We start from the raw sequence: 26,000 nt of genomic DNA, 5'->3' as shown, positions 1-26,000 counted from the left end.
AGCCCACTAATGTCGCTGAGAAGATATAACACAAAATTAAAATAGATGAAAAAAAAAAAATTTTCGATTGAAAATAATCTGCATCCTGCTTTGCTTTTATTTCATTAGCCACAATGCACACACATCATTTTAGAGAACAACCACAAAGCTTATTCAATTACATAAATCTTCGATAAGTCCAACACTTTAGTTGAAACAGAAAACGGACCTAAATCTTTTAAAACTCAAACAGCTACTGAAACTTGAGTAAGGTGAATAAAGTATGATGCGCAGCGTGGTAAATTACACAGCTAGATAACCATATTAAAGTTAGGAATAACACACAGTTATATATATATATATATATATATATATATATATATATATATATATATATATATATATATATATATATATATATATATATATATATGTGTGTGTGTGTGTGTGTGTGTGTGTGTGTGTGTGTGTGTGTGTGTGTGTTAGAGAGAGAGAGAAAGAGGGAGAGAGAGAGCTTTATCAACAGTGTACCCTGCTTTCTTATCTGTATCTGTACCCTTTTATTAGTATAAGTGAGAATTAGCTGTTTAACGTAACGTTACAAGTGAATGGCTTCGTGTCTGCACGTGTCGTGAGATTATAAAAGCCTCTTATCACCGGAGTGTTTTCAGCTTCATAATCTTCATCACTAACGATAGGACTCATCGCAGTGGCACAAGTACTATTAATATCCAACCTCTCTTTCCACTGCCTTCATCGCCCTCTTTGTTTATCGTCCCAAATGAGAATGACTTTTGCCTCAATACCTCAGGTGCAATCTCGTAATAGACACCGTCAGTCACCTACCTGGTTCGGACGCGGTTTTTTTCAATCACTCTACGAGGAAGGCACCTTTTGTGGGGAAAAAGGAAAAAAAAAGGCGCGTTCTATTGACGCCAATCGGCATAATGGCGTTTCATAGGGAATTACCCAGCGGTTAAACAAACTTCTTTTTTTTTTGTCACAGTAGCGCATTGTTTCGTTTCAAGAAAACAGCGAAAGAGAGCGAAAAAATATCGATATTGGTATTGTATCTGGAGATCTGAGAGTGTTTCGTAATTGGAATTTACCAGTAATTGGTCTCTCTCTCTCTCTCTCTCTCTCTCTCTCTCTCTCTCTCTCTCTCTCTCTCTCTCTCTCTCTCACTTATTTTTGGATGCAGCTGTGAACACTGGTAATCTCTACATCACTATCATACTTATATAAGCAATTACCCAGAAATACAACGGAAGATGTTCTCTCTCTCTCTCTCTCTCTCTCTCTCTCTCTCGCCTCCTTCTCCCACTCTCTCTCTCTCTCTCTCTTCACGTCGCAAGATGTTAGCAGCCGAACAAAATATAATTTTACTATATACTCTAGCATTTTTCTTTTTCCAGGTGAGAGTTTTCGGCATTTAGATGATTGATAGCTTTGGAGCAATCGTTGCATGAAGTGCACTTTCTCAAAATAAGAATTTAATGCCAAGAAGTAAATGTAAACATTTGCTGCAGACTAATAGTACAGTATGGAAAACTGTGTATAATAGTTTTGCAATTTATGGATTGGTTAATTCTGATAATACCCTAAGAATGAACTTGGTTAGACTTCCCACTGAAATAATCTATTCAACATAGTTATTATACAAAGGTAATCACAAATTATATATATTTGGCCAGACGTTCGTCCTCCCACCTGTGCAAATAGGACTGGACGAATTGAATGGTAACTTACGTATGGAGCTTAAATATATGTGAATATTAAAAATGTCGCGATGATATATATATATATATAAATATATATATATATATATATATATATATATATATATATATATATATATATATATATATATATATATATATATATATATATATATATATTATATATATATATATATATATATATGTGTGTGTGTGTGTGTGTGTGTGTGTGTATCTGTTGGAAGGTACTATAATTTTTTGTACTGTACTTTGTCCATTTTATCCCATTCTGTTTTTTTTTCAGCTCTCTCTCTCTCTCTCTCTCTCTCTCTCTCTCTCTCTCTCTCTCTCTCTCTCTGCCTTCGAATTTTGTGGCTTTTCATTTTATCCGGGAATTCAGTTCAGTGAATGTTTTGTAGTTCAAGCGATTATTTTTTGTTCTACGTGAGATCTAATAATAATAATAATAATAATAATAATAATAATAATAATAATAATAATAATAATATAATAATAAAACGTGAATTGTGGAATTATCATTTACATAAAGTGTTGATAAATAAGGGAGCAATAACGACCATTATTATTATTGTTATTATTATTATTATTATTATTATTATTATTATTATTATTATTATTATTATTATTATTATTATTATTATTATTTTTATTATTATTAGTTTCAGATATGACAACAAGCGCGGTACGACGCTTTTCATACGAAATAACGATGCTTTTAGTTCCGCTATGCTGCTGCTGCTGCTTCTCTCTCTCTCTCTCTCTCTCTCACGCGACGTTGCTTTTGATGCTTGCAGGATGCTTTCACTCGAACGCTCCTGCTTCGCAGCAATTGCTTTTATTTTCACCTTATAAAAGAGACCCCAAGGCAAAGGCGACAGACATCTTGGGGACAGATCCGACGACATCAAGGAGACCATACAGCTGGAAAAGAGCTGATGGTACTCGGAGCTCTAAATTGATTTGATGCGAAGAGGGATGGACTGGAATAGAAAGAAGAAAAGAGAGGGAGATTTTTGCTTTGATTTTTTGTTCTCTTTTTCGAGAGAGTTGTGAGAGTTGTTCTTCAATATAAACTAATATTGTGTATATATATGTGTATGTATGTATGTATGTATGTATGTATTTATGTATGTATGTATGTATGTATGTATGTGTGTGTGTGTCTGTGCATTTGACAAAAGTGGTTATATCGTCAATATTCCAGCCTGTGTAAAGAAAGGCTCTTGAGCTCTCCCTACTACCACGCGTGTATTGCTGAACCAAATTGTTTTTACAATTTTCGTAATCAAGTCTTATTAAAACCACTGACTTGATGTTACTCAAGATTATTTTTCACCCAGGGCTGTATTGTTTGCATGTCAAAATCAACAAGAAAATCTTATTTTTCCTTTTTTACATTTATTAAATTCATTTACTTAATAAACATTCACTGTCATTTTGATAGTTCCGTATCTAAATCTTATCTTCCGAAGAATAACAAGCGTTTTCCTGGAAAATATTGCTCCATGTCTACTTATCCTTCTTTCCCTTTCGTATTTCATTTTATAATGAAATATTAATTTTAAAATGGAATCATCGTTGTCCTATATTATATATATATATATATATATATATATATATATATATATATATATATATATATATATATATATATATATATATATATATATATATATATATATATATATATATATATATATGTATATATTATCATCAAAATTTTGATTGGTCTCGCTGTTTCTTTTAATAAGTACAAACTCATCAGTTGAGGCAACACCTCATCTGTCATGTTTCAAAGAATGTGCAAAAGTTAACGAGAATATTTCTTTTCTCTCTCTCTCTCTCTCTCTCTCTCTCTCTCTCTCTCTCTCTCTCTCTCTCTCTCACACACACACACACACACACACACACACACACATTAATAATTCGGCATGCTATTTCATTTTAGACGCTTTCATTTCAAAATGAAAGTCTTTTCATGTACATTTGCATCTACTCTTTCACCCAACTCCATTTTACCTTCTCTCTCTCTCTCTCTCTCTCTCTCTCTCTCTAATCGACCACAGTATTTTGGTACAGCATTAAATCCATATCTACGCTTATATCTATCCACTCTTCCTCCTAATGCCCTTCGGCCATCCCCCCCCCCCTCCCCCCCCCCCCCCCCCCCCCTCTCTCTCTCTCTCTCTCTCTCCCTTGCTGCCGTCGTTAATCAGCCCAGAGGCCATTACGACTGCTAACTTAACGACAACCTTATCTTTACAGGGCCTATGTCTAGCGTGAGTGGCGTAGCAGGGGCTCCCTCCCAACTCCCATGCGTGGTCACCCACAACCAGGTGGGGGACAACCCCACCCTCGTCCTCTGGTACAAGGATGGGGCTCGCCTCCCTTTCTACACGTGAGTACACAAATCATATTTTGATTTACACTGAATCAATACCATCTATATTTAAGGGATGATCTACAAAATTAATAACTTGCCAAAGACAAGAATTCTTGCGAAATACATAGCAAATTCTCTTGTGGCTTAAGGCTGTTCTAATACTCCATGGAATGAATTGCAATGATGTTTTCCGTAAAAATACTAAATATGAATTGTACGAAATAGTAATGAGTACCCACACAACAGATATGAAATATTCATGTCTTGCATTATATGAACACTGATAGGCATAAACGCAAAAGAGGGAGAGAAAAAAAAACTGTAGTTTATGACGCGATTAACTACGTTATGTAGACTAAACAGCTAAATTAAAGATATTAAAACTACCCTTCAAAAAGATAATCGAACCGTTTACATACTATTGTGACAATTCTGTTGATATGACTTGCAGAAAAATGCGAGTACATTTTCAACGAGATCAGAGTAAAGACAATTTACGTTATTTTAAACATTACACGATATGTTAGCTTTGTAATAGCAGAGGTAAATTACTTCTTTTACAGTTGAAGAATCGAGTTTGTAATAGCAGAGGTAAATTACTTCTTTTACAGTTGAAAAATCGAGTCACTCGAATCATATTTTAGTTTAAGGAAAGACGAATCATTTGGCCCAAATATAAGGGACAGAAGGAAATGTCGGTTCCCTCGTTTCCTGAAAGATTAATCAAAAGCATCAGGGTTTCATATCTGCCCTCGTGATTGCTCCCACGGGAGGGAAACAGCAGTTTTATGACTTTCTGATATTCAGTGCAGATTTGCTGTTAACTCTTGTATATTCCGTGGCGACCGAATCAATATTCCTTCTGCAAGGGTAGAATTCACTTCACAATTGCCGATAGATTCGGTATATATATATATATATATATATATATATATATATATATATATATATATATATATATATATATATATATATATATATATATAGTCGACAGTGTTCTCTTCACTTGCATTTTGACGAGGGCAGTATTCTCTTCATAAGCGGCAAAAGGTTAATCATGATGAAACATTGTGTATAAAAGATGTCTGGGGAAGAAAGTGAGAGAGAGATAACACTGCATGTGCGATAAGACAGTGATAACATGTTATATGGAAGAGAAGTACGGGAGAGAGCACCAGTGAAAAGAAAAAAGAACGCAAGCAAATTGCAGAAAGCCTTTTTTTTTATACATTCTTGTATTTACTCATTAAGGCACCAGTAATTATTCACCGGCAAGCATAGTGTATTTGCTGCGTGGCCAAAATTAAAACTCGTCTGGTGCTGCTGCTGTTGACGCCGTTCAAACGACAACAAATCAATAGCACATTAAGTCAAGGTTGCGCTGTTCGGATTAAATGATTTGGTTAAAAGACGGGCAACATGGAATGGAAAAAAAGCTCTGAGGCAAACTTGTTGTTTTGGAATGAATAAGCATTTTTTTCTGTCTGGGTTTTCGAATTTCTTTTTCTCTTCTTTTTAGAATTTTCATAACAGATTGTTTTGCCTTGCTACCGACTAAATTTCTGTAAGACTGTTGTTGAAGGATTTTACGAGTGTTTTTCAGCGAATGAGAAGTGTTTTTATATTTGCTTTTATTTTGGGAAATCAATTACGCATAATTTAAGATATTTCATAGCAGTTTTTCCGTGTTAGCAAGGCGCTTAATAAAACAAATTCTGAAAATTGTAAGGAATGCTATTATGGGACTGAATTAAAACCATTTTTATGCCTTCGGCCATGGAGGTTTACGTGTTTTTTTTTATTATTAGTAAATAGAAAATTTGTTCTTCTTTAAAGACAGTAATTTTGAAATAATGTGCAGAATATGGATTCATTCGTGGAAATTCAGGTTTGTTTTTTTTTCATTTTTTTAAATATTGATAAGAGAATTTCTTATATCAACGGATATATGCAACATAAAAGATGCGTTCAGTTAGGAATACGGGTGTTTGGCACTTTTTGACAAGTTCGGAAAGCCCATTTCGTAACAAAGCTTTTAAATTCATAGCAGTGAAATCTTCAAATACCAACTTGGCTTCCTGTCGTTACTTAGTAATCAAAAGGACAGAGGTATGGATTAAAACACATGAAAAGAAAAAACAAAACAATAGAATATTATTATTTCAGAGACTTTTGTAGACTCAGTCGTGATTCACATAATTATAATAATACTTTCCCAAGGTTTTTATAGTCGAATTATTCTAATGAATTTAATTTGATGCTGAATTTATAGTTCATTTTCTTAAACAGTGTCAGTTTATTGTTTACAGGTCAAGCTTTTTGAAAAGATAATTGACTTTCCTAGTTTTATTAAATCACAATATTGTTTACAGCTGTGGAAAAACAATGATATATAATTGTCATCCAAGTGAAAATATTTGAAAGGTCAATAATAGCTTTCTTTAAATTGGAGATATAATTGTGTACCTGGCGATACTTGGAGTCCAGACTTAATAAGTCTGTATGATTAGAATAATTGCGCTTTATGAGCAATAAATTCTCTTGATGTCAGGGAATGTTTACCTGGTAGATAATGGCAGTTGCCGAGATTTCTCATTAAAATAACGGTACCAAAAATAACCGAATTGAAGTTAAAGGTTGATCGATCATTATACAATTCTCTTCATTTAGTTCATTCTATGTTTTGGATTTTGTCGTAGGAACTGTCATTCAAAATTGCCCCGTTTATTCATGTAATTAATGCCAATTGACGTTAATAAGATGAATACTGTCAGTAGTCTGTATTTCTTAGTATTTCATTGTGACGATCGGGGTGGAGAGAGGCTACCAGCCGAATAGTGAGCTGTTCAGTCTTAATTATCATCATTAAGTAGACTAATATTTTAGTATTAAAAATAAAATCTCCCGTTATTCATTACAACGTTACGGGAATAGAAAAGTTCCTCTGATTAGTACGGAGCTTAATTTTCTCATATAATATAATACACTTGCATATTGGCTCTGCCTGTAAAGGCCACCTCACGATTACTTGGACTTCTACTATGTGGTCATATTGTTACATTTTATGGTTAAATATTCATTTTTCCTATGTGTTTTAAAAATAACTCGCATTGACGCAGCAGGATTGTTTTGAACAACTATGGTATATTTTGCATTAAATATTTATAGAAAAACGTCAGACGTAAATTCATACAATCGAAGATTGACTGAGACATGCAAACTGGGAAACGGATTTAAAACAGAAATCAAAACTCTGAAAAACAGAAGCTGAAACATTTATTTCGAAAAGTCAAAATCAAATCTCATTGGAAATGTTAAAGAGGAATCACCTTATAAGATGTGAAACATTAATCGATACGTCATATTGAATGTTAAAATCGAGACTTTTGGTGTGAAGCTAAAACTAAAACGCATTAATCGGACATAAAGTTGAAACCTGCGTTTAAAACAGAGAATCTGAAGCGTAAAAGCGAAAATCGTGGCCTGGAACTTAGAAGCTTTAAAAAAAAAAAAAACTGGTGCGCGTGTTTTGAAATATTAAATCGAAGCTTGCATCATGAAGACTAGAAGTCATGTGTTAAGATAAATTAGAAATTTGTCGAGTGAACCATTTATATAGTATAGTGATTTTTGTGCTTTAGACCAAATATGGTTTTTAGAAAACTTCATTGTGTAACACTGAATTCATTATGAATTTCATGCTAGACAACTTATTGGCAAATTTCCTGGAATTATTAGATCTTTGATAGCGATCCAAATTAATTAGTGCCATAGTGTTATTGAATCGTGCATCATAAAGTCTTTTATATTGTTTTCGCTTCGGGGTTAGAATGAATATGTAAAGAAATTAACGTTAGTTTGAAAAGCAGTACGAAGTAAGTTAATTTTGGGGAATGTATTCTCCTGCCAGCGTTGAAAGGAATACGCATATATATGTATGTTTGTGTGTGTATGTATGTATATTATTGAAATCAACAGTGCTTCCAGAACAAATTTTTTTCCTCGGGTTAACAGGGAATCACCGACATGGCTGGAAATCTTAAGGGATGTGGTTTTGACAGCCCTTTCCGAGATAGTATTAACCTGATAAAATCCAGAATGGGCAAAGGAGCAACGCAGAGAGAAAATCGTCGAGACAGAAATGCCGAAGTTAAAATCGGGTCCGACAGGCGCGATTGGACCAGACTCTTTGATGCATTCTCTCTCTCTCTCTCTCTCTCTCTCTCTCTCTCTCTCTCTCTCTCTCTCTGTGTGTGTGTGTGTGTGTGTGTGTGTTTTGCCGTGTCAGGTGCATTATACTTTCTCTTTTGTTCAACGTTACTATGTTATTTTATCTGTTTTATTTACTAATGCATCTCATGCAAAGTCATTAGTGATCTGCGGATAGTAATATTCCGTGGGTGGTCTTAGGATCTCGGTTTATTCACCATTGTTTGGCTTTTATTTTTTTATTCATTTTTTATCCAATTCATCGTATATCTTTCTCCATTGTTCTCGCATTACTCTTCATCATCTCTTCCATAATTTTCCCCTTCATATTCCCCTGCTTTCCTTCTGTTTACCTCATTATCTCCTCCTACACTTCTTCCCAACTTGCTGGATACTTCGCAGATCTAGAATTCGTCAAGTGTTTACATTTGCTGAATTCACCGCTGGGTTCAGTGTGCTGTTATTTGCGGCCTCCATAAAGAAGTTCTTGTATTTGCTCTGCATGTTGATCCTATTTACATGACGTGTTATCAAGGCGAGCTATAATTTTTTCGTGTTTTTCCCCCAAGTTTTGAATAATAGATAACTGGTACTTCCTGTCTTGGGTTTGTTTGTTTATATTCTAATCGTATTCTTCCTTCTTTTCTGCTTTCTTCTTTTATTCTTCATGGACTTTCACTTACTTATGACTCATATGATTACGAATTTTTGTTAACTTTCTAATATTTTTCGTCACGCGTTTAGATTCAACTACTATCTGCAATATTAATTGTGCATAAGATCTCTCTCTCTCTCTCTCTCTCTCTCTCTCTCTCTCTCTCTCTCTCTCTCTCTCTCTCTCTCTCTCTCTGTATAAGAAATCAAATACTTGAAACTTGAAAATTATTACGTTCCCCTCATATCTCATATAAACTTGCAACAGAACTTAGGGATCTGGTCTAATCTGTATTGAGCTACAGTGAGGTCTGGGAATCACAGTAGTGAATGACTGATGCGTGAATCAATGAATGATTTTTAAGTAAGTGAAGATGATCTAACTTTAGATCGTCAGTGTCAGGTTTTAGAATGAAAGGAAAATGATGGCTGTCTATTACGGGGACATTTCAACATTTCTTTTCTTTTGTGCTGTAAAAAGTGTTACATCTTAAAATACAAGAATAGCCAAGGTATTCATGTGATTTGGCGTCGTAACACCTGTCATCATAAACGCCTGGGTGTGTGAATTGGCGTTAGGTAATGTTTTTCAAATTTGCTTATACTTTTATTTTAGGCGTTGAAGACCTTAGAACTTATCTCGTGAAAGCAAGTCGACCAATTAAACCTTAATCGTGCCTAACTTTCACTTACTTTCTCCGATGGTATTCCTTTTTCATTCACCATGGCTGACTGTGTCAATTTATTTTACTTTCGGAGTGTTGCTCACACTTAGATTCTTAATTATCTCCCGAATTGGTATGAAACATTCAAGTCCAGTAAAATCTCCTCTCTGGTAGATTCAGAAATGTTCAGTACGCGGTATTGCAAGATGTGCAAACTTAAAAATTCATGGTCTGTATTGGATAAGTATATTGTGCAATTAATATTCATTGCCTTATTAAGGGTTAATGTATGACCGCGGGTAATTTTATAGTGCTGCATATTGTAACTCAAGTTCCAGAGAAATAGGTGAGTATTGTGTGCTATGCAAAGGTTCGCTTAAAGGTGAACTATTGGCTTTTCTTTTAGTATTTTCTCTCTTCGTTCGTTTTTCAAATCCGTGTCATGTACTTTTAGTTTTATTTCATTGAGCATTTGTAATTTTTATTTGGAAAGGTCTTAAGTTTTCAGTTTACTAGTTTACTCGTTACGTGCACACAACTATATTAATATATATAATATATATATTATATAGATATATATATATATATTATATATTATATATATATATATATATATATATATATATATATATATATATATATATATATATATATATATATATAGATATATATAATATAATATATATATATATATATATATATATATATATATGAATAATTATCACATCGAACCGTGATCCATTTATATATCAATCAAGCTGCAAATGTCCTTTAATATCTAAATTCACTTTACCTCCCAAATGATATATTTTCATATATGTACCGAAGGGGAATTTTTTTTTTTTTTTTGTGTTTTTTTTTTTTTTTTTTTTTTTGTTTTTTTTTTTTTTTTTTTTTTTTTTTTTAAGTTGATAACAATTTCGTCCCCCATGGGATCGAACCACCGTCCAGGTGGACGGGGACGAAATCAGGACAGCCAGTGACGCTATCCAATCGGCCAACTTAAAAATTCCCCTTCGGTACATATATGAAAATATATCATTTGGGAGGTAAAGTGAATTTAGATATTAAAGGACATTTGTAGCTTGAATTGATATATATATATATATATATATATATATATATATATAACATACATACATGTGTGTGTATATACATATTATATATATATATATATATATATATATATATATATATATATATGATATATATATATATAGATATATATATATATATAAGCATTTGGAGTATGGAGACGCTTTCTGTCTTTTATCCATTTATTAAGCGCCTACGTTTCGTATCTGTTTGATAGATTTTCTAGGCTGAAATCGCGAGTACACGTCGCGAAACGTCGGCATTGAACATAAGCTTTTAACGGATGCCTTTCCCTGGGACTTCCTTCATGATGTACTATACTGCTTTGAGCCCCAGTTCCGGCCCTTATTTGTAGATATCGGGAACTTCGCTCTTCGGGCTTTGCGAACCGAAATAAATGTCAGCGGCTTTTTCGCCGCAATTCTCTTCTTTCTTCGTCTTAAAATCAAGAGTTATGAACCACTTTCCAGAACTTATAAGAGGACAGTACCGGTTACGGTTGCTGAGTAAATGTAGGAAATTGGAGAAACTCACAAAAGAGTATGAAAAAGCCAAACTAGACTTGGAATTTCCTCAATATTGTCAGTTCAACAACGTCATTCCAAACTTTGTTAGGTTTAAGGTGTATAAGGCTTCATTATATCATTCAGAGTTTTATGCTGATGCAACAACACGTCTTCTTGAATTAGAAATCACAAGTAAACACAAGAGTATAGAAGGTTTAAAAAAATAACTAATTTCCATAAAACAAAAGTTCATTAATTCCCTTTCACTATTATACAAAATACTTTTTACTAGTCTTTTCAACAAAACTGTATTTAATTTTGATAAGGGGGCATTGATGGGCACAATAGAAAACTGAAAAGGTTGGGTGTTGTTGTTCCCTAAGTTTTGCAGAAGTTTGTGTTTTTAACTTCTCAAAAAGGATTCTGTCAAAGCGTGAAGAATTCATGCTGTCCTTGGGGCTTAGATTTTTGTTTGCCTAATTTCGAACCTAACTACCAACAGTTCTTTTTACCAACTGAATTGCTCTTTCACCTTATGAAGACTTTGCCCTTCGACGCCGATTTGAGTATTCTGCGGTTCCAGATTTCATCCCCAGCCCATTGCTCATTTAACAATGTAGAAGCGAGATGGACTCTTTTTTTCAGCATTGACGACTTCAATATTTTAAAGAACGAGGCGAAAGAGGAGGACTTCGTAGTAATAAAACCCGATAAAGGTAACGGTCTTGTCATTCCGGACAAAAGTGAATACTTAAATAAAATGGAGGATATTTTAAATGATCAAACATAATTCGAAATACTATTGTAATATTTTCAGATCAGAGGATACAATTAACAGATTTGTAAGAACACTCAAAATGAATAACGTAATTAATGATAACACTTAACAAGACTTGTATTCTACTGGTTCATCATATGGTATTTTATATGGTCTCCCCAAGGTCCACAAAGAGGGAATTCCCTTACGTCCTTACCAAAATAACAATCTTTTGATAACCAATTCCACCAAGTTTTTAGGGGACATTCTCAAGCAAGACTCAGACTTATACAAGGTAAGCTTAGAAGTGGAATCCTTGTTTTCAAACGTCCCGGTGGGGGAGAGTATTGATATAATATTAAACAAACTCGTCCTGATCAAGAGGTAAAAATTCATTGCCAAACTAGTAAATGTATTTTCTCTATACAGACATGTGTGAAAGCCTGAGTTACCTCTAGAGATAATGTCTACGAGTTACCTCCTTCTCCATAGTAAACCTTATGTTTGGATGTTTCCGGTTGACGAACTCCAGAAAGGACTCTGCATGGCATTCATAACGTAATTGGGCGAAGAACGTGTCGTCAACATATCTCCAATAAAATAGAGGACGGAACCTACTGGGACATTCTTCTATTATGCGCTCCTGCAGGGAGCACATACAGATGTTAGCAAAAATTGAGTTTAGTGGTGATCCCATGGCCATCCCTTCAGTTTGCTTCTATGAAATATCATTGAAGACAAAGGTTTCTTCTAAAATTACTAAAAATTACATCTTGATCAAGATGGGATCACCACTAAACTCAATTTTTGCTAACATCTTTATGTGCTTCCTGCAGGAGCGCATAATAGAAGAATGTCCCAGTAGGTTTCGTTCTCTATTTTATTGGAGATATGTTGACGACACGTTCTTCGCCCAATTACGTTATGAATGCCATGCAGAGTCCTTTCTGGAGTTCGTCAACCGGAAACATCCAAACATAAGGTTTACTATGGAGAAGGAGGTGACTCATAGACATTATCTCTAGAGGTAACTCAGGTTTTTACACATGTCTGTATAGAGAAAATACATTTACTAGTTTGGCAATGAATTTTTACAGTTCGTGGTTCTTTAATTTTAAACTGAACTCCTCCTCCATAGAGCTTATACTCCATCATAAAAATGGATGAGCTTTCACGACGAAATATCCTTTTGATGAAAAATTTTAGTAGTAAATGTTTGCCTTCACGACTTTTTTTTCAGATCCTTAAAGAAAATGGTAATGAATTAAATGACGCATTCAACACCTGTATCAACTGTGCCGAAACTGAAGCTGTATGCAAACTCCCCTTTCGTACATGATGATACTTTCAGGAGAATATGCACATCCATTATTCAAAAGAGTTTTCCTGCTTTGCATTTGAAAATTATCGAAAAATTCCGTTAACAATAGGATCTCTGTTTAGACACTAATATCTGTCATTTTCGGCTATTTTTACATGTCACCGCCTTCGCACCTTCTCAACCAGCCCCCCTCTTCCTATTTGGGCTAAACTGTAACGTGAAGGGCATCAGGGGTGTCACTATTCATCCCAGCGCCTCGAAAAATATGCATTTGACACCTATATCTGCTTTTTTCGGTCATTTTTGCGTTTCACCCCCCTTCCCACACGACCCCTTTACCCAACCAATGGTCCGATTTTAATTCTGTTTTCACCATGACTTTCTCCAGTTTGGTATCAACTTGTATTTAAAATATCACCAAATTCGGTCAAGAAATGTGAATTTATATAACGTTCATGCAAACACATTTTCCGGTTTACATATATATATATATATATATATAGATATATATATATATATATATATATATATATGTGTGTGTGTGTGTGTGTGTGTGTCTGTGTAGTATGTATGTGTGATGTGTGTATATATATCTATATATTATGTGTGTGTGAAATGCATATTATACCCAATTATGCATATTGCAGATGTTACCGTTGAACTTAATTTCAGTGAGAATTAGTCCATTATTTTTTCAATGCGCGCTAACAAGGACAATTGCTGCAAGGTGTAAATGTATCCCGGTATCGCTTTCAATTACATTAAATTTTGAAACCTAATTAGATTGCACACAAATTCAAACACTTATAATATTGAGAAGTAATGATCACATTAGCAACAAGACTACGTGATTAAAAAACTGAGGTACTTTGCTGGAGATAGTGGGATATTATTTTGAGGTGCAATTTTGTTGTCTTTTTCATTTCCATTGTATTGGAAATATATAAATATATAATCTATATATTATATAGTATAATATATATTATATATCTATATAAGCATATTATATACTAATATATATAACGTACATATATATAAATAAAGGTTTTTTTGCCACCGAAGCGAAGGAAAAATTGAAAAATGCCTCAGTAAAGGGTCCAAATAGGACCGAAAGTACTCGGCTATCTCGCTTTTTCATTTTTTTCCTTCGTGGCAAAAAACCCTTTGTTTATACATAGCATCACGTTTTATATACTTTTCGTGGATCAGTTATTCATCATATATATATTAATATATATATACTAATATATATATATATATAGATATATATATATATATATATATATATATATATAGATATATAATTATATAAAAAATTTTAATAATAAAAAAACACAATGCGAAAAAAAATGGTAATTTATAGAGAGAAATACTAATACTTAAGTGACCAATTGTCATACATAACTGAAAAAAGTAAAAAAATACGCTTTTAATGTTTTCCTGTTACAGCGGATAATGCTGTATGAAGCACTCAGCCACGGCCCATGAAACTGTCAACCGCTGCCCTTGAAACTTTGAGGCACGGGGTGGTGTTGCCCTATGTTGTTGGCCCCTATAGCAGTGCCAGATGCACGACCATGACCCTTTAGCCTCAGTAGTTTTCAAGATCTTAGGGCGGACACAAAAGTGCGGAAGATCAAACAAAGCCATCGCAATAGTTTTCTTTTACAGAAAACTAAAAATTTTTTTTTTTATTTTAATTAATAATGATTCAACCCTATGCTTAACGGATAGGAAAGTCTGTTATTTCAAGTTGATGAAGAAGATATAAAACACACTCATACAGAAACATTATTACAGACCTAAGAAATTCATAGAAAGAAGCCTTAATGAAGTAAAGTAGATTTCACTTTAAAACGACCGACATTAAAAAAAAAAAAAAAAAAAAAAAAAAGGAAATGAGAGGAAGCCGCGACAGCGGAAACTGACACTTTAATTTTGTCAACTCCGCCATCGCCTCTCTAACATTTCTCTGAACGTCATTCGGTCCATTAGTTACGGTAGACAAACACTTCACGTGGTTGAACACAGCCCAGACAAATTCCGGCGCTGATATATCATCTTTGGAAGTTCATCACTCATCTCTCTCTCTCTCTCTCTCTCTCTCTCTCTCTCAGCATTTATACATGCTACATGCGAGTACTGTCTTTTCAAATGTATTAATTTGATTACCCCCGTGAGAATTCCAATAAAATGTTAGTTTGCCTCTCTCTCTCTCTCTCTCTCTCTCTCTCTCTCTCTCTCTCTCTCTCTCTCTCTCTCTCTCTCTCTCTCTCTCTCAGTATTTATATATGCAACATGTGAATATCGTCTCTTCATATGCATTAATTTGATTGCCACGTGACGAACCTATAAATTGTCAGTTGGCTAGGCTCTCTCTCTCTCTCTCTCTCTCTCTCTCTCTCTCTCTCTCTCTCTGTGCGGATGTGCATATTATACGTCAAAACGCACATTGCTCTTTCTAAAAGGTTTTTGTATTCGATATGGTATAATTCGTTAAAATACCATTTCTCTTCTTGGCCAAAACAACATTTTAATTCACGGCAGTGTTTTCATATTAATTTTGTGTATCGTGCACACGACTGGTTTATTATTCCGGAAAAGCTGGAATACCTACCGTTAATTTTTTATCCATTTTGCACAATGTTTATTGAGCAAAAAGAAAAAAAACTTTCTTTCTGCATCATCTTTAACTGGTATACACAGTTATTTTATTTTACATATAATTATATTCAAAAGTAACTTCCATCTTCCATGCCAAATTAATCTAGACATTTAAGGTAACTATCATAGTTTAATATCAGGTCTGTGTCGAAATCATGTCAAAGTGGTTTGATTTGTGTCTTTGTAACACTGCTGATAAATATTTGTAAAAGCTAATACATTATTTTTTTTTTTTTTTGCATGTTTAGTTAATTAAATTGTGTGATGACTGGACATTAGTTTAACCTCTTCCAAATAACTTTGACTAAGACTCTGACTAATTCTGTTTGATTGATTCTGTTATGGCTAATGTTTTGAAAATGAGCTTTACAGCTTTCCTTCGTTTTTTTTGCTTTAAATTACTCTACTGTTTGGCTTTCCACCCGCATGTGCTCTTTGCACGTGGTTTAGATTTATCTGTAGGTTGACCAAGTTATGTAAAATAATAGACAGTAAATCTGCAATGAATTCTCTGTTTTCGACACAATTTTTATTTAAATGGCTACTTTGATCGACATTACCTTTGTGTCTATCAAACGCGAAATTAGTGTTCAAAAATACTTTTGCTCTTCTAATTTAAGTCATTTTTACCATGGGATAGTTTATAGTACGATATTCAGATTTGCCACATTTTTTATTCGTTGCAAATCGAAGTGGTATTCAATTCCGATATATTGTGACTGACTCCTTTAGTCTAGCAGTCACGAACATATTTTATTTTGGGGAAGATTTGAGGAATTCGTCGTCCGTTCACCCTTCGTGTTAACGCACTGTCAGAATTCAGAATTCTTGGCATTCTTCTGCGTTTTCCCAATAATTTAACTTTCCTCTTTTCAAGAAGTCTCGCCCGTCTCGGTAAAGTTATCAGATTGATCCTTCCTCATATCTGATGTATTGACGTTATGTCATTCCTCTTCGAATGCGTATGTAAATGAGCGTGTTCCACCCTTGCCGGTAAATTGCGTTTTATTCAGTCCTGGACTATTTGTGACGAGAAGGCAATTAAATCCCTTGTAGAAAATGCCAATTCTCTAGAACTTACGGAATTTATTGGATGGCCAATTATGTTCACGTAACAGCAAACCATAATTAGCTGGAGGGAGAGAGAAATATTTTAATGTCAAAATGACTGCTGTGTTTTTATTTACTTTTTGATTTATCTTTGAAATTGAGAGTCGTGTCAAAATGTCCATTTCTGCGGGGCATGAAATAAAATTCATAGAGATTTACTGGCACATGGCTTGGGTCCGTATTGTAAGAAAGTAATGTGCATGGCTAAAAGAAGCTGGTACTCTTGTAAGTTTACCTTGAATCGAAACAAATAGTTACAACAGAATGATATTGACGATTTCAAAGTCAACAATTTTCATAGCAGTAGATGTAATTATTAACATAGCAATAGATATAATTAACATATTAATAAAGTTTTAGCCGTTGCGCCATCCAATCGTTTTGGTTATAATTTTTAAAAAGTTTTTTTCATACCCATCATCATTATAAAAAAGGTCATTAGAAATAATAATAATAATAATAATAATAATAATAATAATAATAATAATAATAATAATAATAATAATAATAATAATAATTGTACTACATGGTGCACAGCAGGCATAACTAAATTGTGTTCGAAGCTTCCCATCTCATTTTTTTTTTCTTTTACTCTACCCGCATCCCTCTTCTCTTCCTCCCATTGCTGTTCAACATCTCTTATAATTATTTTTTCCAGTATCTCTTTTCGATCCTTTACACTCTGGATCATTGTATCTTGCTGTCCAGTTTCTGTAACGGACTTTTTTTTTCTTTTTTTTTGTACTGCTTCTGTTGCTAAAATGACTGAAAAGTGGCCCAGTGTTCGACTTCATAGCCCAAATTTTATGATTTATGCATTCATGAAAATATGACATGAGTGCGAAAGTCCATTAGTGTAAGTGTTTCTTTCCCGCATTCACCTCCTCCATTTCATCTCTGATTTCCTCCTCCTCGTCTTCTTCGTCTTGCCTGTTCTGTCTTTCGTAATGAATCGAGATCGGCTCGAGTGCCTTTCACCCTTCTCAGTACTCGCTTTGAAATCTGTCATTCATTCTCCCTTTTGCTCTGCAGATTCTTCTCTCTTTCCCCACAGCTGTCAATCTGTCTATTGTCAGCACCTCAGTTATTTTCATTTCCCCATTCCACTTCTTCCTTCCCCTCATTCTGCCTTCTTCCTCCACCTCCTCTTCCTCCTCCCCTTCTTCATTCTCCTTTAGGTAACATCGGTCTCTTTCAGTCGAAGTGCCACACATGAAAAGCGTCACGCGTGGCTTCTTCCTTTAACATTTCGAGTTTTATAATAAGACGAATAAACACCGTTATTTCACGATGCCTATTCACGGAGTAGTATAGCTTTCGTACAGAGTACATAAATTCATGGGCCCATAACCTGAGTTACGTTTTAAATCTCCATTATATATCTAATTATATATATAATAATAGAATATATATATATATTATATACATATAATTATTATATTAATATAATATATATTATATTAATAAGCCACGTATACATATACTCGTACGAATATATATGTATGCATGTGAATGTATGTATTTATGTATTTTCTTGCAAGTATACTCAGGCTTTAGTTGACTTACTACCGTAATTACATTTACATCTAGTTCCTTTACGTGAACTTTTTTTGTATGTATTTCGTCTTGTGTATCAGGTAATACAAATTCATTCAGACACTGCGTCAACGAACAGAATAGCTAAGAAATGATAATTTCCTTACAAACGTTAACGTCAAACAGTTTGAACTCTCTCTCTCTCTCTCTCTCTCTCTATCTCTCTCTCCTCTCTCTCTCTCTCTCTCTCTCCTGACCTGATGTGCAATTATCTCTGAATTTATTAAGCCTATTTGTATTTTTATGACATTACGCGTATCAAATTACCACACGCGAAACTTTTTTTTATTTCAGTTCCATCTTATACATATGTACATGCATGCGTGTATTAAGAGGGACTTCTGTATGTATACCAGCTAGTTTAAGCGTGCGAGTTGGACAACCATTTCCTACATGGATTGTAATATAATAATAATAATAATAATAATAATAATAATAATAATAATAATAATAATAATAATAAAATAATGATATAATAATAATAATAATAAATCTATTCTCAAGTGTGAGAGTTTTGGGTTCGATCCCTATATGAGTTACAGGTTTATTTCTGTTGAACACGTAATTGTGTTGATTATTTCTTTTAATAATAGTAGATGTAATTAATAACAGTTGTGATTCACGGTGATTATACCGTGATCAATGTAATTCTAGCAATTGCTAACTAATAAAATTTAATTATCATTATCAGTATGGAAAATTAGAAACTCCGTCCTACCATCCTTCCATAAATCCGGAAGGAAAACCTGCTGGAATCCAATTCTGGGGAGACCAGAATATCGCCTCCTTCAGCTGAGTCGGTCGACCCCGTTTCCTCAGGTAGAGATTAAAGGAGAGTAGACACCGTACTCCTCCTCCTCCTCCTCCTCCTCCTCTTCCTCCTCCTCAGAGAGAGAGAGAGAGAGAGAGAGAGAGAGAGAGAGAGAGAGAGAGAGAGAGAGAAGCATTTACATTGGAATTGAAGGTGGAATTGTATGCTTGGGTTCTACCCTCGGCAGGAATTGAAGACGGAATGGCATGCAGGGCTCTCTCCCTGGGCAAAATGATCAACAGTTCAAAGGGGAATTTCCCTTGGAATAACGCTCTCTCTCTCTCTCTCTCTCTCTCTCTCTCTCTCTCTCTCTCTCTCTCTCTTGTTCATAATGCCTTTTCTTAGGGACGGTTCGGCTGTGTCCTACTTTATCTTTTAATTGGAGGAGTGTTCCTTCGGAATTATCTCGGATTCGGGCGGATAAATTTGAAGTGTGGGTGCCTTTTTTTTTCTTTCTAATCATTATTTTATTTTGTCAAAGTTGCACCTAACGTTGGAAGTGGCTGTAATTTGTTCAGAAGTTTTACCTGATTACCTTTTGTTCTAAATTCACGGTATGTTGGAGGAATCTTCCTCTGAAATATTGGTGTCTGATTCTGAAGAACATTATTTTTTACGATTGTTAAGGGATGTGTCCGTATTTGTTCAGCAATAAATTTTTTATTGAAAGCCATCATTTGGGAAGATATACAGTTTGGGGAATAATTTTCGGACGTAGTTTATTTATTGGTGAGGGATGATAGTCCAGATATAAATTTAGTTTGAAGAAATACTGTGGTTACTTTGAAAATCGTGGTTTTTTTTTTTATATCTAGTTTGCACAGAATAAGTGGAACGGTGATAGTGTACAGTTGTATATATATATATATATATATATATATAATATATATATATATATATATATATATATATATATATATATATATATATATATATATATATATATATAATGGTGACGCAGTGGCCTCTGATGCCGTTTGAAGAATGTAGAACAGTAGCTTCCGGTTTTGTCGGAAAGTGTAGGACAGTGACCTCAATTTTCAATGGAAAGGTACCAGTTCTTAGTTTCTCTGAAGATGTTTGGAAAATACCTCTTAGTACATCAGTACATTTGTAAAGTTGGTAATATCCTGCCGAATAAAACACACTCTCTCTCTCTCTCTCTCTCTCTCTCTCTCTCTCTCTCTCATATACACGCACATACGTACACACACACCAACGATGTTATGATTCTCATACTCCTTATAATTCCCCATTCTTATGGCATTGCATTCTAATTTTAGTGATTTGAATGGATACCGATTTTTAGAAGTTCGTCTTTCATTCTCTAATATTGCAACCGCACAAGATAATATGAAGAACTGCCGACAAATTTACTTTTCAGTGGCTAGACTTTGGTAATGAAATAACAGTGCCTTTATGTGAGAAATTTATTTTTTAACATTTTTTTGTATGCAAGCATTCAGAAATCCATACAAATTTAGTAAATTAACACTCGGCTTTTTCATTTATTTCTTCATTTGGCTCTTAGCTTTTGTAGTGGCAAGTGTATTTGGAAAGTATTGATAAATTGAGAAGAATTCGTTGTTACTGTTACAAATACGCATATCACTGGAAATAAATGGGTTATTCGGATGTAAAATATATATATACATATAATATTATATATTATTATATATATATATATATATATATATATATATATATTATATTGTTATATAATATATTATATATATATATATATATATATATATATTATATATTGTTTAATATATTAATATATATATATATATATATATATATATATATATATGTGTTTGTGTGTGTGTTTGTGTGTGTGAATGTGTGTGTGTATATATTATATATTATATATATATATATGATAGATATATATATATATATATATATATATAAAAGATGAATGGAGTACACAAAGATACTCAAACTCGAAATTTTTCCCCTAAGAGGATGCGTACCACGACATCCAGCAAGCGGTTGTAATCTAATGTCGTCCTCAAGTACGAGGCAGTGACGTCACACGAAACATCAGGACCTATGTCACGAATGTAAAAACCATGCATTCAGGATTTTCTCTTTATACGATGAGTTCGAGATTTTATACCGTTTTCAGAATTTCTAATTTTACACCATGCATTCTGTGTTTGATCTTGATACCTTGCATCCAGGATTTTCTCTTTATGCCACACATCGAAGATTTTTGTTTTACACCATTGAATGCTGGGCAGCTGTACTAACACGATACAGTCGTATTTCCTATAAATTGCAACTATAATATTCATTTTTAACAGGTATGATTCAGTAAATTCTGAATGTTATCGCCAAAAATAAAAGTTTGGCTACATAAACCGCAGCCAAAATATACCTTCCGAAGACAGTATTTAAACAGATGACACTATTGGTCAATCATGTGGAAAATCGTGCTCCCATTGGTTGGGATTTATGACGTCATGTTTTTAAGTTTTGATTGCAGCCGTCAGTTTTCTCTACTGGCGCCGTCGTACGGCTCATATGGTTAACTTTAGTATCTTTGTAGATAGATAGATAGGACGATTATTTATTTTCCTATTACTACTTTCGTTTATATATTACGCATGAAAAAATATTAATTCTATTACCTTTTTGAAAAAGTCGGATACATCTGCGCACATCACTAAAATATTATGCAGTGGTATCAATCATTCATGAACTTCCTTCCCAGTCAAGAGACGTTAGTTTCTGTATCGATAACATATTGACTGTGCGATCTATCTGCATAGCTACCAGCAGTATCATAGCGCCATTAATTTCGTATAAAGCATGCAAATGTGGGTTAATGTTCCCAATCATGAATAAAACGTACTAATGTATAATAAATGTTCGTGTCGATACAACATGCAAGTTAGGATTTATGTTCGTGCTAAAGACAAGCATTTTGGAGGTCTTTGTCTTAATCATGAATGGCCAGTCAGCCTGTAGACAAAAAACAGACCTTCCACGTATCTGAACTACAAGTTTTTAGTGAAGGGAAGTGAATTAAGTTAAATAATTTAATTACAAAGGCTTTAATGAAGCTAAATTTTTCTTACGGTCCGCGACTCGAGGCAGAATGGGGTTTGGTCAGAACTGGTGACGGGCGAGACGTGCTAGACGTCTTATTTATATTTTAGCACAGCCTTTTTTCCAACTCAAGTTCTCAGCAAATCTCTAAGGGTGGGAAGACTATCGCCATGCCCTTTTCTTGGTACAAGCTTATGATGGCACCTATTCACATCTTGGCTGAATGGCTGGGAGGCGGACAAATCATGAACCTTTTTAATGCGAAACAAGCGCATTGGTACCCATTCACAGTGCTTCGATGTCAAAATTACCAGAAGAAAACACATTAACGTCGCATATATACCTGTTAAATGTAAGTTGAGAGAGAGAGAGAGAGAGAGAGAGAGAGAGAGAGAGAGAGAGAGAATTTTATCTTGGGAATACTGAATCATACCCTTGAAGAGAGATACCGGCCCACATTCAAGTTTTTACTAGGTAAGGAAAAACAGTGTTATACTGAGAGAGAGGGAAATGGTGAATTTTACCCACTAAAAGAAAAAAATGTTTTATAACGAGAGAGAGAGAGAGAGAGAGAGAGAGAGAGAGAGAGAGAGAGAGAGAGAGGGTTATCCGAGTTTATATCTTGAACGAAATTCTGAGGAAGGTAGAACAGGGCGAACGGTAATTTTTGAGAGAATAAATTAGATTAAACAACGTTAGCACCTAAACGTAATCAGGTTCTATTATGCTTCGGTGAAATTAACAGCTTTCATAAAGTACATAAACACCAGAACCTTTTGTAAGATTTTTTTTTCATCCTGTACCCAATTACTGGCTTTTGCAAACACATGCTTACTTCTCTCTCTCTCTCTCTCAACTCTCTCTTCTCTCTATTATCTTACTCTCTCTCTCTCTCTCTCTATCTCCTCTCTCTCTCTTCTCTCTCTCTCTCTCTCTCGTACACAAACTATATATATATATATATATCTATATATATATATATATATATATATATATATATATATATATATATGTAGATATATATTTTTTTTTAAATACACACACACATACACACCTTACGGCTTTTCCTCTTTAACTGAGGGTGACATATCAGGAGGGCATAGTCTTCACGTCTACCAGCAAGCTCTAGGATGAGTTTGCCAGCCCCATGCCTTTTATCATGACCACAACAGATGCTGGCTCCCATTAACACCTGGGTAGACTTGTGATCGATGGTCTGGGAATTAGCTCGGTCCCAGCAATTGTCAGCCGAGCGTTGCACGGGCTCTTTAAAACAAAGCAGATAGAAAGTCAAGTCAAATCAAAGTAACTATAGTAGATTCACATCAACCGTCCATTCGATGACTATGCCCGTCCCATACGACGCTCTTGATTGGCTGCTGATAAGCCAGTGACAGAAGCTGGAAACTCTCAGTCTCTCTCGAGAGTTCACATGGGCAGGATGTGTGTTCCACCTCTCCTGAGGTATACGTTTGAAAGACGTATCCCTCAGGAGAGGAGGAACACACAACCTGCTTATGAGAACTCTCGAGAAAGACTGAGAGTTTCCAGCCCTGTGATTGGCTTATCTAAGGGACAAACCTAGACATCAAATGCACAGTTGATGTGAATCTACTATAGTTGCCAGTTAGCCTGAAAGTCAAGGCAAGTTCGTAACCATCAGTCCTGTTTTTGGCCATTGTGCCTCTCCACGATTGGCAGGTTACTTGCCATGTACTTGGTCTGTGAGCACAGGTGTTTTCGCTTGGTCAGTTAGCCTACAAACTACTTTGCAGTTGTCGTTGTTGTTGTTCTTGTTCTTGTGGGGGGTAGGCCCGAAAATGGTGTTTTGCGTTGAGTTAAAGATACAGGAGTTTTAGGATAGGATATTTATAATTTACTTATAACAATGAAGATGTAAAAAGTAAATAATGTGCATGTTGAAAGTACAGAACAATGATTTCTAATAAAGGATAATGTATCTATTTTAATTTTCGTTGTTGAAACAAGGCTCTATTTGACCATAGATTTTGGCACGTTTTAATTTACGTTAAAAGTTAGAAATATAATGTTTACAACTTATGTATGAGAGGAAAACCTTGCACGTGTCCTGATTAAGCTGGAGGTCGGATCACGCCTTGTTTCTTTACTTGCTCTGCAGCCTGGGTGGTTGAGTCACACTCTTTTTGGGTTGCTGATGGGGAAAGGGGGGGTAACACGTTTCCCACCTTAGTGGCTTTCAGTAAAGAGAAAGGTCGAGAACTGACCTAACAATCTCCCTTACACCCGGCCACCTGTCGTTAAAAAATATGCGTCTTATGGTAGAGGAAGAAGTATAGAGATAGACGTGACTAGTTGTCAGTATGTTTTGAGTGAATAACAATGTTAATGATAATAAAAAAATTTATTATTATATCGCTACCTGTCAGACACGAACGTTTTTTTTTTACCTTCTCAATAATACAAATGACAGCGAGAATAATGGCCGCTTCATACACTCTCCCTCGGCGAGAGAAGGTGAGAAATGCGGGAATAAATCTCTCCGAAATAAAGTTCTTTTGTGAATTTCAATTTGGCGAAGGGAGTTCTACTCGCATGAGTTATGACACATAGAAATGGCCTACCGCTGTGATTGATGTTTTAGTTTTCAAAAAAGGAGCGAAAAAGAAATGGAGTTCGGTCTGAGGCAGAGGCAGAAGTTGTGCAGATTTTATGTGAATGGAGAGAGAGAAAAAAAGAGAGAGGAAAGGGTAATGATGGAGGGAAGAGAGAAAGACAGAAGAGGACGAATGATGGAGGAGCTATCAGTAGAAGGAAGGAGGGATTGATATAGTATAGGTTTTCCTGTCAGGAGAGGGAATCATAGAGAGGACGGTCAGTTAGGGAAGAAGGGATCAGTCGAGACAGTCAGTGATGGAGGAAGGAATAATATAAATTCAGTTGAATACAGAAGAAGGAATAATGAAGAAGGCAGTCAGCGAGAGAAGATGTGATGATGTGGAGAAGGAAGCCACCTAGAGGAGAGGGAATGAAGTATTTGATAGAGAGAAGAAAGAGAGAAAAAAGAGAGAAGGAATAATTCCTGTGGGGAAGCTGAAGAAGGATATGTATGTGATGGAAGGGGAGCTGTGAGAGTGAGGAAAGACGTAAATCCGAACAGAGGAAGAAAAACATGAATCCTTAGGGTGATAAATCGAATGAAATGAGAGAGAGAGAGAGAGAGAGAGAGAGAGAGAGAGAGAGAGAGAGAGAGAGAGAGATGAGGATTAGGAAAATTAGCCATACGTTGTATTCCAGCGGAGAGGATAAAAAAATCAAAGGGAGAAAATGTAGGAAACAAAAACCAACGGATTTCAAGTAAATAAGAAAGTTATCTTCAAGGTCTGAAAATACGATTTGCAGAGAGAGAAGCAGAGGAAGAGAGAGAGAGAGAGAGAGAGAGAGAGAGAGAGAGAGAGTTATTTTTGGGGAGTTA

At 34.7% G+C, this 26,000-nt stretch overlaps 1 protein-coding gene across 1 annotated transcript in view; it reads left to right on the top strand.

The window, feature by feature from the left end:
• The window catches only part of LOC135200276 (nephrin-like), an 833,838-nt gene that overhangs the window by 490,219 nt on the left and 317,619 nt on the right, over nt 1-26,000 (top strand). Inside the window, 1 exon segment of the mRNA XM_064228764.1 lies at nt 3,984-4,116. Within this exon segment, the coding sequence (XP_064084834.1) occupies nt 3,984-4,116 (133 nt within the window).

The sequence above is a fragment of the Macrobrachium nipponense genome, chromosome 26 (assembly GCF_015104395.2).
Source record: "Macrobrachium nipponense isolate FS-2020 chromosome 26, ASM1510439v2, whole genome shotgun sequence".
Taxonomy (NCBI): Eukaryota; Metazoa; Arthropoda; class Malacostraca; order Decapoda; family Palaemonidae; genus Macrobrachium; species Macrobrachium nipponense.
This window is presented reverse-complemented; position numbering and strand designations above follow the sequence as displayed.